The sequence below is a fragment of the Saccopteryx leptura genome, chromosome 6, assembly GCF_036850995.1.
Source record: "Saccopteryx leptura isolate mSacLep1 chromosome 6, mSacLep1_pri_phased_curated, whole genome shotgun sequence".
Lineage (NCBI taxonomy): Eukaryota > Metazoa > Chordata > Mammalia > Chiroptera > Emballonuridae > Saccopteryx > Saccopteryx leptura.
The window spans coordinates 55,395,695-55,409,341 of NC_089508.1; the positions used below are offsets into that span (position 1 = coordinate 55,395,695).

Below are 13,647 nucleotides of genomic sequence, written 5' to 3' on the forward strand. Positions count from 1 at the left end.
GTGTTATTGGCAAAATTCTGCCTCCTTTACTGTTTCTGGGTCAAATCCTGTGACCCTAGAACAAATCACTATTGAATAAGGTCATCAGTGAGGGACTGGCATTTAATTTACTGTTTTACTCTACAGCCACATCTTTTATAACATTTATATGTAAAACTTGGTTTCATAACCTAATGCTTGGATTTTATCTTAATGCACATAATCATATAAACAGTTCCTCCAATGTTTTTGTGGACTATTTAAATGATTTTTAATGAATATGTCTCTCTTCTTCCCCACAATGTTTTAATTATAGGGCTCATCTGCTGATCGGAGTCAGTGGAGGGAACCAACCAGAACGTCTGATGGCCTGTGCTCGCTCTATGAGGCAGCTTTATGTCTCTTTGAAGAGGTATGTAATAATCATGGCTTTTACATTAAAATTACATTGTGTTAAAATGCTATGGCATGTATTTATCCCTTAAAAGTAATCTGTTTAACTTCTGGAAGGGTTGCAGAAGAAAGTGGCATTAGTGGTTGTCTCTAGAAAGTGGAGCTGGGGTATCTGGGTGGGGAACATAGTTTTCAGTGTATATACCCTTTTATTCATTTTGAACTTTGAATCATGTGAAGACAACTGTAATTTAAAAAAACTTTAAGTGAAACAGAAAGATATACAAACAAATATATGGTTTAATGAGTTATTTTTTAAAAAATATCCTTGCCTGACCTATAGTGGCGCAGTGGATAAAGTGTTGACCTGAATGCTGAAGTCGCCATTTTGAAACCTCAAACTTTCCTGGTCAAGACACATATAAGAAGCAACTACTATGAGTTGGTACTTCCTGCTCCTTCCCCTCCTTTCTCTGTCTCTCTCTCTCTCTCTTCTCTTTAAAATCAATAAATAAAATCTTAAAAAAGAATTCCTTCTAATCTGTACCCAGGCAAAGAAATAAGTATCAATTCATAGTTCATTGATTGCTTTCTCATATGTGCCTACTGGGGGCTCTAGTCGAGCTATTGACCCCTTGCTCAAGCCGGTGACCTTGGGCTTCAAGCCAGCAACCTTTTCGCTCAAGTCAAGTTAGTGAGCTCACACTCAACCCTGATGAGCCCGCACTCATGCTGGCGACCTCAGGGTTTCCAACCTGGGTCCTCAGCATCCCAGGCTGATGCTCTTACCACTGCACCACTGCCTGGTCAGGTGCTTTTGCACCATCTTAAAGTTAAAAAGCTTTAAGTCGAGCCATTGTAAGTTGGGGACAGTCTCTAATTACTTCCTTGCGTTTCTTTATAGTTGTGTCACACAGGTGTGCATCCATAGACATTATATAGTTCAGTCTTGCTCATTTAAAAAAAGTCTTAAATTGGCCCTGGCCGGTTGGCTCAGCGGTAGAGAGTTGGTCCAGCATGTGGAAGTCCCGGGTTTGATTCCCAGTCAGGGCACACAGGAGAAGCACCCATCTGCTTCTCCACCCTTCCCCCTCTCCTTCTTCTCTTATCTCTCTCTTCTCTTCCTGCAGCCAAGGCTTCATTGGAGCAAAGTTGGCACAGGCGCTGAGGATGGCTCCATGGCCTCCACCTCAGGCGCTAGAATGGCTCCAGACGCAAAGGAGCATCACCCCAGATGGGCAGAGCATCGCCCCCTGGTGGGCATGCCGGGTGGATCCTGGTTGGGCGCATGTGGGAGTCTGACTGGCTCCCCACTTCTAACTTTGGAAACACACACACACACACACACACACACACACACACACGCGCGCGCGCGCGCGTCTTAAATCTTTTAATTTAATGGTTCCCTTTCATTTCTTTTTATTTTCCTTCAATATGTTTGTTCAGAAACCTGGGATTTTAGACTGTAGAATTTTCCATAGTCTGGATTTTGTTGATTTATTATTCATAATCCAGTTCAGTATGTCCTGATCAGTCTCAAGTTTGATTACTTTGGCAGGACTATACATGGTGGTGTGATCTTGCATCGGTTACACATGGTTGTCTTTCTTTTTGTGGTATTAGCAGCAGTTGATGCTTAATGACTAGATTTATTATTTCATTCATGGTTGGTTGCAAAGTGTTGATACTCTTATTTTTCTTCTTTCACTTACTAATTAAGATGTTTTTTAAAGAGATGATTCCTTTATTATTTGATTACTCTGCTACAGTTTGTATGGAAAAGGCAGAATAAATGCTTGATTTTTCCCCAACTGTTTTTTTTTAACACTGATTTTTATTTTACTAGGTTTCAGTTTAATGCATTGGTCTCCTGTGATCCTTCAAATTAATTTCATTTAAGAAACATCATTATGAGTTGGTAGATTTAAAACTATTTGAGGTTAAATTCATTGAATTATCTATAGTGAAGCTTATATTGTTTTATCTTTGGCCTCCCTTCCTCTATTGTTTTTACATAATGTTAAAAACAAAAAGGTGATTTCCCAGTGTGTTCCCCTTCCCAACAGTTACCTCTGTCTTTCCTCTCTGTTGTCTGTATTCTGCTCAATTTTTATTTCACTCCCTATAGTTTTTCCTCAGTGTGGGTGCTCTGTCCTGTGAGGGAGCCCTAGTTTATCGATTTCAAGAGTTCACAAAAGCTAGATTACTCTAGCTTCTTTTAAACCTCTCATCATGGAACCCTTGTTCGTTCCTGCTATCAGAGAGGGTACAGCTCTTCCCAGCTGCAACTGCTGTTCTTAGCTTGGTTCACTGTTCTTTCCAATAAGTACCTGACTGTTCTTTTGTTGTTGTTTTTTCTGTTCTCAGGTCTGTCAGACACTCTATTCTCTATTGCTTCCTCCTACACAGATGTTATCACCATGCAGATTTTGTGTTTGGTGGTGGATTTGTCTGCACCTGCTTATGTTTTGGAGTTCCTGGCACTACTTTTGTTATCTAGTTTTGTTTTGAATGCTAAACATGGGTTTGGAGTTTGCCTTCTAGTTGCTCTGTGTAGTGATTCATAGGGTTTAGAAAACTATTTTGCTTCTATTGTTAGCTTCCCTGAATCCTACCCACTTCGTAGTTATTTTAAAAAACGCATTTCTAAGCCCTGCAAGTAGATTTTTTTTCTTGCTTCTCTCCTCTTTTTTTTTGGAGGGAGGCTATGATTGTTCTTACAAGCTGTAGTATATGTAGTAATATGCATGTCTTCAGATAAAAAATTCTAATTTGATTAGACCCATCATTCTCCTTTTGTCTCTAGCAAAATTTTAGATCTTTTACTAGGGACTGGCAGCCTTCCCAAATATGTCTGTGTATGTTCTCAAAACTGTCCTCATGTTCACTGGAAAATATATATTTGTCTAACATATTCTATTGTGTTATTTGGTTACTCTGCTACAGTTTGTATGGAAAAGGCAGATTAATCTATTATTCTGTTGTTTTGGGTGCTGTTTAAAGATTCTGACTAAAATTACTATATCTCCTCCATTTAATGGGCTGACAATCAAATTATTGACTATTAAAGATCCTTATTTTATTGTTTGATTCAAGAAGAAAGCTAAAAGGCAGACATATTGACAACAGCTATAGTCAGAGTTAATATCTGTACTGTATGGAGTTCATGTAAGTCAATAAAAACATCAGTTAAACCCTAATAAAGAAGGACGGTATAACAGTAATTTCAGAATATTTATAAAAATGTCTACTTTAAAAATGTCTTGACAATTCATTGTTTTTAATTTTAATAGGTTTGCAGAATGGCTTCTGATTACTCAAGAACATGTGCTAGCCCAGATAGCATTCAGACTGGTGATGCTCCCATTGTCTCGGAAACCTGTGAGGTTTATGTTTGGGGGAGTAATAGCAGCCATCAGTTGGTAGAAGGTACACAGGAGAAAATACTACAGCCCAAACTGGCCCCCAGTTTCTCTGATGCTCAGACCGTGAGTTCTCTGCATACCTTACAATTGATAGAAGACATGGTTTGCTTTAAATAATGTTGAGTGTTTTTTAAATGAGTGAAGACTCTTGGTTGTTTCTTCTCTATAGTGTTTCTATACCATACTGTGTTAGTTTTTTCATTTTAATACAAAAAAATAATTTTTTGTTTCCCATTTCCCTAACACTGTTTCCAAGTTTCAAAAAATTAAATTGGGATCTGGATTTTTAAAAAGAATTATGGATGGCACTGTAGTTACTTTTATATTCAACACAAACGGTAAATAAGACTAAATAAGAACTGGAATTTTCCCTTAGCCATGTTGGTGTTTCATATTCCTATTATCCCCCTTTTTTGCCTTTGTAACTACCTTTTAACCAACTAGAACTTTATATTTTATTAGTATTTTCATTAAAACATTTTAAAATGAATTTTGAATATAATATAGTTCTTGTCATAATCAACCCTAAGGAATTTATAGGAAAATTTTTATTTTTTTTGCCCTTTAATTATAAGAGGAGGTTAAAACATTTTACTTTGTTGTTTCATTGACCCATCACCAGGTAAATAACCTGAAAGGTAAAATATACCATATTCTTGCTCCATAAGACGCACCTGACTATAAGACGCATCTAGGGTTTTAAGGAGGAAAATAAAAAAAATATTCGGAACCAAATGGTGTGTTAAAATACTTAATAAAACATACCACAATAATATTTCAAGAATATAAACTCAACAGGAGTATTAACAACCACTAGCACTGTTATTAACAAATGAGAAGAGACTTTAATGTTCAAATACTCTTCTAGTTGTCTGGGAACCCGCAGCAGCTAAAAAAAAAAAGAATATTCGCTCCCTAAGACGCTCAGGCATTTTCCCCTCCACTTTTTGGAGAAAAATCTGCATCTTATGGAGCAAAAAATATGGTACATTCTCTTGAGCTCCACAATACAGTCAACCTGAAAAGGCCATTAGTAGTTTTCTTAATTTTTTTTTTTTTCTTTTCATTTTTCTGAAGCTGGAAACAGGGAGAGACAGTCAGACAGACTCCCGCATGCGCCCGACTGGGATCCACCTGGCACGCCCACCAGGGGCGAAGCTCTGCCCACCAGGGGGCGATGCTCTGCCCATCCTGGGCGTCGCCATGTTGCGACCAGAGCCACTCTAGCACCTGGGGCAGAGGCCACAGAGCCATCCCCAGCGCCCGGGCCATCTTTGCTCCAATGGAGCCTCGGCTGTGGGAGGGGAAGAGAGAGACAGAGAGGGAAAGTGCGGCGGAGGGGTGGAGAAGCAAATGGGCGCTTCTCCTGTGTGCCCTGGCCGGGAATCGAACCCGGGTCCTCCGCACGCTAGGCCGACGCTCTACCGCTGAGCCAACCGGCCAGGGCAATTTTTAATTGACTTTTTTATATCTATGAAGATTCATGCCCTATTTGGCTTTAAAAGATACCCTTCGAACCTCTTTCATAAAACCAGCCTTAAATATTATACTTGGAGTCTAACAGAAGCATTTTATATTCACAATTCTATTTGTTTGCTTACAGATTGAAGCTGGACAATACTGTACTTTTGTCATTTCTACGGATGGCTCTGTCAGAGCTTGTGGCAAAGGCAGCTATGGTAGACTGGGCCTTGGAGACTCTAATAATCAGTCTACTTTAAAAAAGTTAACATTTGAGCCTCACAGGTCCATTAAAAAGGTTTCATCTTCCAAAGGATCCGATGGTCACACTTTAGCTTTTACAACAGAAGGAGAAGTCTTCAGTTGGGGAGACGGTGATTATGGGAAACTGGGACATGGAAATAGTTCAACACAGAAATATCCCAAACTTATTCAGGGCCCTCTTCAAGGAAAGGTATGTGCTTGCTATTTGAATTTTAAAATAATTAGATGCACTGGTGCTATAATTAACAGTGTCTTTTTTGAGATTTTCATGTATTCTTTCTAAAGTTGACCTTCCCCCAACCCTTTGGCTTATCTTTTGTATAGCTCTTTTATGGTTTACAAAACATTTCACGTACATTATTTTAATTCTTATGATAATTTTTCTATTTCACAGGTAAGAAAACTGAGAATCATTCATCTAACAAATATTTATTTAGCACCTCCAAGTTCTAAGCAATGTTTTAGGCATATTCAGTAAACAAAACAGACAAGATCCTTGCTCTTATGGAGCTTTCTTTGTGGGATAAAGATAATAAATAATTAAACAGATAACATAATTTCAAATAATAGTAAATAAAAAATTGAGTAATGTAATAGATACTTACTTGGTCAAGGGGTGATATTAAATAATGAGGTCAGGTTTCGCCTGGATAAAGTGTCATTTTAACAGAAATTTACATAAGGCATATAAAGTGGTTAAGTAACTTGCCCAAGGTCATAGACAAATAATGTGCACCATTAAAAATTAACCCTAGCTCTCTTTTTATTTCTATTTTACCTCTTTAAAGATATGAAGGTATTTTCCTAAACATACAATTATATGCAATTTTATGGATACCTCCATTTTTATGATTGTGTTCTTTCTGTGTAAGTTTTCTCACATATAACTCTTTTAATGGCCTGACCAGGCAGTGGCTCAGTGGATAGAGCATTGGACTGGGTTGCAGCAGATCCAGGTTCTAAACCCCTAGGTCAACGCTTAAGCATTAGCTCACCCAGCTTGAGTGTGAGATCATAGACATGACCCCATGGTCTCTGGCTTGAGCTCAAAGGTTGCTGGCTTGAGCCCAAGGGTGCTGGCTTGAACAAAAGGTCACTTGCTCTGCTATAGCCTCCCCCCCCATCAAGGCACATATGAGAAAGCAATCAATGAACAACTAAGGTGCCACAATGAAGAATTGATGTTTCTCATTTCTCTCCCTCCTATCTGTCCTTATCTGTTCCTCTTTCTATCTCTCTCTGTCCCTGTCACAAAGAAAAAAGAATCTTTTAATGTTTAAATTTTAATTTTATATCAGAATTACAAGTGGGACACTTTTTCTTTATGGGAGGTTGTTTGACAAGGTTGGCTAATCACATGAATTTTACTTTATTATAACTTTTTGTATTTTAACTTAGACATCAACTCTCCAAACCTTTGGAGTTTTCCACTTGACATAATCAGGGGATACTTGATAAGATGTAGAATATGGGGTTCTAAGGATCTTCAAATAAATACTATTTGAAGTTGTATTTTTCTAATCTTTTTGGGCCTCCTTTTTTCCGTAATTATAATTCTTTTTAAAGTGAGTTCTAATTTTTGTGATTAAAGAGACTAGAGATTGAAAAGACATAGAGTTATTAGTATAGATATATTTTTCTGTATTTCTTTCTCCATTAGTCATTGATTTTGATCAGTGTTAAAAGGTATGAGTGGTCCCTAAATTATATTGGCATATGCCCTTATTCCCCGATTTTACTCACTAATTTTATAAGCTACTTGAGGCCAAGGAGATACTGTCAGGAGTTTAATTAATATAAGCTTATATACTGCTTAGATCTTTCTGCATTGGTAATATCAGTGTATTTTTGAGAGTTATTTCAATTATGTAATGAGTTTTTCTTGATTAGCCAGGATTGTAGGTTTTGTGTTAACATTATATTTTAAATTTTTTTCTTGTTCCGTGAGTGTTTAGCCTTCTCCAGTTCTTTGAGTAAAGACTTGAGAGGTGATAAAATATTCTTGCAAGTGATTAGATTGATGTATTTGGGGTTGGGGGAGTTGCTAGCTTTTACACTGCCTTCGTGGGAGCTGAATTAAGAAAAGTTGTCCTCTCCTCTGGGTGGAAGCCAGGGTTTATGGCTTGGCAAATATAGAGCATAGAGCCACTGCTCTGAAATATAGAGCATAGGCTATATTTCAGCACTTTCCTGACCTTCTAGCTAGGCAGCCTTGTCTTGGGCACAGCCGCCACAGCTGCACATGGCAATTTCTGGATAAGTTGTGAATATCAGTCTCTATGAAGTCTCTTTGTGTGGGGTCAGATATGAACTATATGTTTTAGCATTTTCATATTCATCAAATTCACTTTGTGTGCATTTCAGGTAGTTGTTTGTGTGTCAGCTGGATACAGACATAGTGCTGCTGTCACAGAGGATGGTGAATTGTATACATGGGGTGAAGGAGACTTTGGAAGATTAGGTAAGATTTTTTTTAATTGAAATTATTTTCATAGAAAAATAGAAATGATGATTACTGAGAAGTGAGACTAGAATTAATAGGCCAGACTATCATCTATTTTGTTAGTTTTAAGTTCAACGGAAGATAAGTTTATATATAGAATACCTAGATTCTGGTGCTGAAATTTTAAATATAATTAAATCTAGCAGTTTTTTACTGAGTGTGTACTATGAGCGGGCACTACAGATTTCAAGAATAAGAAAGATACCATGTGATTCTCATGTGTGTAATCTAGTGGGTAGTGAAAACAAATCAATGTGAGCATGATACTGGACAGCAGTAGATAAGGACTCTGAAAGGAGCATAAATAGAATGTCCTAATGATTGATAGGAGGGACTGGGTGACATGGTTTGGGAGTAGCCTAGAAGATTGGCTTCTGTTTTTCATATTTAACAACACTTAAAAATACCTAAATTCTATTATAATTATTTTTTAATTTATTTTTCTTCTTTTCCAAGTGAGAGGAGGGGAGATAGTGAGGCAGACTCCTACATGCACCTCCCAACCAGGATCCACCTGGCAATCCCAGTCTGGGGCCAATACTCTGCCCATCTAGAGCCATGCTTGCAACTGAGCTATTTTTAGCACCTGAGGTGGAGGCTACATGGAGCCATCCTCAGTGTCCAGGGTCAATGTGCTCGAACCAACAGAATCATGCTGCAGGGTGAGGAAAGAAGCAGTTGGGCGCTTTTCCTATGTGCCCTGACCAGGAATCAAACCTGAGACATCCACACGACAGGCTGATGCTCTACCACTGAGCCAACTGGCCAGGGCCCTCAATTCTGTTTTTAACTTGTAATGTTTATTCCATCTGTAATGGCCTAAAGAAAGAGTTAACATTATTTCTTTTTTGTTGTGTTTTATCAAGGTCATGGTGACAGTAACAGCCGTAACATCCCAACATTAGTAAAAGACATTAGCAATGTAGGAGAAGTTTCTTGTGGCAGTTCACATACTATTGCTTTATCTAAGGATGGGAGAACTGTATGGTCTTTTGGAGGAGGAGACAATGGTATGTAAAAAATTATTTATTGATTGCTTTAGACTTTTCCTGAGTTTTTTAAGAAATATTTTTTAGTTCTATATGTGTATTGTAGAAAATCTGAAATACCAATGGCAGAAATTTCAAAAACTGAAATGAACTGTTTCTACAAATGTTTCTGTAACCAGTGTTAAAACATTGGTAGATAGACATCTAAATATGTATGCATTTATACAAATGTGTATATACTATATATTTCTACATAGATGTCTTTCAGAAACCAAAACAGGCCAATATTTACCATGGATATTATTTTATAACCTGTTGATTTTTCTCTAACATAATATTTTATGAATATCCTTCTATGTCAATAAGCATATGGCTCTACATTTTTTTTAAATGGCTCAAAGTATTCTTTCATGTGATTGTAGCACAACTTATAAAACCATTTATTGTTGAGTGTCTAGAGGGTTTCCATTTTTTTTTTTCATTAAAAATAATGAATGACTAAATCTTTGTCCACTTTACTTAGTCACTCTGCCAGCAATGTAAGAATGCCCACTTGCCCATATTCCTCAACAACACTGGGCATTAAAATGAAGGTAATTTAAAAAATAATTTCAGTGGTGATGGATTAAGACTTCACTTGGGGGAGTGAGCACACAATATGGTGTACAAAGACATATTGTAGAATTGGGCACCTGAAATCTGTATAATTATGTTAACTAGTGTCACCCCAATGAATTCAATTAGAAAGTTAAAAAAACAAAAATTTCAGGAGTGAAAATAAAATCATTTAATTTGTATTTCTTTGACTCTTAGGTTAAATTTGTGTATTGGCCATTTGTTTTTATTCTTTAGTGCTTTGCCAAGTTTTCTATTTCATGAACTATTAAATCTTTTCAAAAATTAAAAACAATTATATTCTTATGCACTGTAATATAGAACTTGTTTATTACATCAGCAAATTTCAAATTAGAAATACCACTATTAAAGGAGAGAGAGACAAGAGAAAAATATTTTCCATATCTCTCTTAAAGTAGTTTTAATTGCAAGAATAAAATTTCTTTAAAACAAGTAAATTGTTTAACTTGATTGTGTTTGTTTTTATAGGCAAACTTGGCCATGGTGATACCAACAGAGTGTATAAACCTAAAGTTATTGAAGCGTTGCAAGGAATGTTCATACGCAAAGTTTGTGCCGGAAGCCAGTCTTCACTTGCATTGACATCAACAGGGCAGGTAGGACTAAGGGATGAGAATAGTCTTAGAGCATTTGCTAGGACTAGGTGACTAAAAACTAGTAATTGTATTTAAATTTAAAAAATACATTTAAAAATACATTTTGTGCTCTTTCTTAGAAGAACAGTATTTGACAAGGAACCAGGTGTTCTGACCTGGCCTGTGTGACCCAAATAAACCTGCCCTCATCCAGCCCCCAGTTCTTTGTTTAAGATGGAGTTATAAAACCTTTTAACATTCAGCGCCCTTAAATTTTTTTCCTAAAAATCATGGATAGTGGGAGGAAAGTGAGACTAGATTTTGCTGGAACCAGTGATATGAACATACAAGGGAAGAAGGTGATCAAAAGAGAGGGTAAGGAGAGCATTTCCCAGGGAAAATAATCTGAGAGCACTAGTGTTTCTGAGAAAGGCTTAGTCAGGCTTAGGATAGTCAGTACTTTACAATTTCTTTATAAACTTTGGAACTTACACATGCATATTTTAACTTCTCTTTGATTGTTGGTGATGGAGTGGGTCCTGGCGTGGTGATAGACTGAGTAATTTCCCCCCTTCCATTCATCAGCAATGACAGTGAAAAAAGAGAGCTGACCACTCATTCTCTCACATATAGGAAACTGCTGTGTGCCAGGCAGTGGTATAAAAATATGTTCTAGCTAATTCACAAGGCAGATGAGCAGCAAAACTGAAATTAGCATATAATTTAATATTTTTTGAGAGATGGAATGCCTTGGGTCCTAAAAAAATCTGCCTAACACTATTAATCACCTTATATTTCACTACATTAGTCATTTGTTACAATGCTGGTTGCTGCCTTAAAACTTAAAATTTCTCCTTTACATCTTTCTCACTGTGAATTTTGTGAACTGAAGTCAGAAGATGTTCACTTATTTGTTGGATAGCTGCAGGCAAATCACAGACCTCCCATGAGCTTCTTTTGTAAGAGATGGTTAATAATTTCTGCTTTGCTTACAAATGATCATAAAAGATAATTATTTGAATGGAAAGTTTCTATAAATTATGAAGTACTGTTCAACAATTAGTTGCTAATAATATAAGTTCCAAAGAAACATGTAAGTTATTTGCTATATGGAATAATTGTGTCATGAGTACACTAAGTCAGTGGTCCTGAACCTTTTTGGGCCATGGACTGGTTTAATGTAAGAAAATATTTTCACGGACTGGCCATTAGGGTGGGACGGATAATGCACAAAATAAAATTATGTGACCGGCGTAAAAACTGGTATTTTTAAATATAATTGTCGAACTTAAGAGACAAGCATCAAGAGTGAGTCTTAGACAGATGTAACAGAGGGAATCTGGTCATTTTTTCAAAATAAAACATCGTTCAGACTTAAATGTAAATAAAACGGAAATAATGTAAGTTATTTAGTCTTTCTATGCGGACCGGTACCAAATAGCCCACGGACTGATACCAGTTCGCGGCCCAGAGGTTGGGGACCACTGCACTAAGTTTATGTGAAGTCAAATTTATATACTGAGAAAAAATAAAGTGTGAGAGAAACACTGTTAAATGGTAAGGGTAGTTCTGTTTTACCATTTTACTGTACTGTTTGCTGAGCATGAAAGGAAAATCAAATTTTACCTTTCCTTTGGTTCATCTCAATTCCTCAGGCCTCCTCAGTGCTAACTCATCACTAAATTAAATGTGATTCTTATGTTTAAAAACACAGTATGGGCACTCTCCCTTCTGGGAGTACCCCTATATCTTTCCCTTCCTCCATCTTTTCCCTCTCCCAGGCATGTTTATAAAAAAGTATTTATTTATTTTTTAAATATACAACAAGATTTTTAAATGCATGCCAAGTATTTCTTCATCTAGTGTTCAACCAAAGGAATACTGCAATAATAACACTTAGCGATGTGGGTCTTCATGAGTGACAGTACTCGGTTGTACTTGATCAGTGATATAGGAGATTTTCAATGACATTGACTATATATTTTTTCACCTTGTTTTTAGTTCCTAACCCCTCCTAACATGTGCCTTTCTTGTACTGGAATTATGTGTATGTGGTATTTCACACTCGTCTTAAGTTCTCTGGCAACTGGGACAAGCATTTGCTCTTGTTTGTTGAAAAGATTTAACTTCTGGTAGTCTTTCTGTACAGGGCATCTGGCCCTTTGGGCATGCCTAGGGCCAGCCTGTAGTATGAGGGTTCTTGACTTAGTGCGGGAAAAATTTTACAACACAAGTCCAGGTGATTTTAAGAGTACATTTATTAAAGCTGGGGACAGTGTAACAGGAAGGGTTTAGGGTAGAAGAAGGAACAGGAGAGCCTAGGTGGGGTTGCTTTGGCTCTCTGGGAAGTCAGAGAAGAGGGGCCTTGAAGATAGGTTTGGGGATTAGCAATCCCTCATGAGCTGATGCAGCCCATTGCTCCCCTGAGGACCCTTAGAGTTTAGGAGATACATGCTGTGGGGGAAACAAGAGAGGGAAAGGAGAAGGGAAAGGTGCAGGCATGCTCCCAGGAGGGAGAGCTTGCTGGATCCTTTGCTTTGAGGGTTTTTAAAGACTGGGAGTTTAGGGGAGGATTTTAATAGAATATTCATTAGCTTTTCCAGTTGTACTCCCCGGGGATGCGGTGTGGGGGAGTCTTCCTTGTTTGGCCAGCTGGCCATCAGCCACCATAGCTAGTCCCTCTGTTTAGTCATCCACCAGGGTCTAGTGAAAACATAATTGATGCCTAGGTGTTATCTCTAAGGAGGTGACACTCTGCATCTGGCTGTAAATTGCTGGGCCATTTTATTCAGCTGTGTCAGTTTCCCATTCTACTTACCAAGGAATTTTCCTAGCTTTTTACTATCCTGTCTCATTTCCTGAAATAATTGCAAGGTGAAATAAAATCCCTAAACTTGATGGCATGAGTATAAGAGTCTATATGATGTTATTACCAATACCCACTGAAGGGAGAAAAAGTCATTCAATTTTCTTACTTGGCTTTGGGTTGCCAAATAGCATTCATTTATTCTTTTCTTCTTTTTTTAAAAAAATTATTATTATTAAGTGAAAGGCAGGGAGGCAGTCTGGAGACAGACTCCCACATGTGCCCTGACCATAATCCACTCGGCAAGTCCTGTAAGGCAGTGGCCCCCAATCTTTTTTGGGCCCTGGACCAGTTTAATGTCAGAAAATATTTTCACGGACCGGCCTTTAGGGTGGGATGGATAAATGTATCACGTGACCGAGACAAGCGTCAAGAGTGAGTCTTAGATGGATGTAACAGAGGGAATCTGGTCATTTTTCAAAAATAAAACATCATTCAGACATAAATATAAATAAAACAGAAATAATGTAAGTTATTTAGTCTTTCTCTGTGGACCGGTACCAAATAGCCCACAGACCGGTACCAGTTCGTGGCCCGGGGTTTGGGGACCACTGCT

General features: G+C 37.6%; 1 protein-coding gene across 9 annotated transcripts in view; it reads left to right on the forward strand.

Annotated features, from left to right (window-relative positions):
* HERC1 (HECT and RLD domain containing E3 ubiquitin protein ligase family member 1) overlaps positions 1–13,647 on the forward strand; it is a 235,796-nt gene that overhangs the window by 60,107 nt on the left and 162,042 nt on the right. For all 9 annotated transcript variants that reach the window (XM_066341955.1, XM_066341963.1, XM_066341959.1 and 6 more), the window contains exons 3-8: positions 296–391; positions 3,666–3,860; positions 5,401–5,712; positions 7,887–7,983; positions 8,892–9,035; positions 10,119–10,246. In XM_066341955.1, coding sequence (XP_066198052.1) covers positions 296–391; positions 3,666–3,860; positions 5,401–5,712; positions 7,887–7,983; positions 8,892–9,035; positions 10,119–10,246 — 972 coding nt within the window. The remainder of the gene's footprint in view (positions 1–295; positions 392–3,665; positions 3,861–5,400; positions 5,713–7,886; positions 7,984–8,891; positions 9,036–10,118; positions 10,247–13,647) is intronic.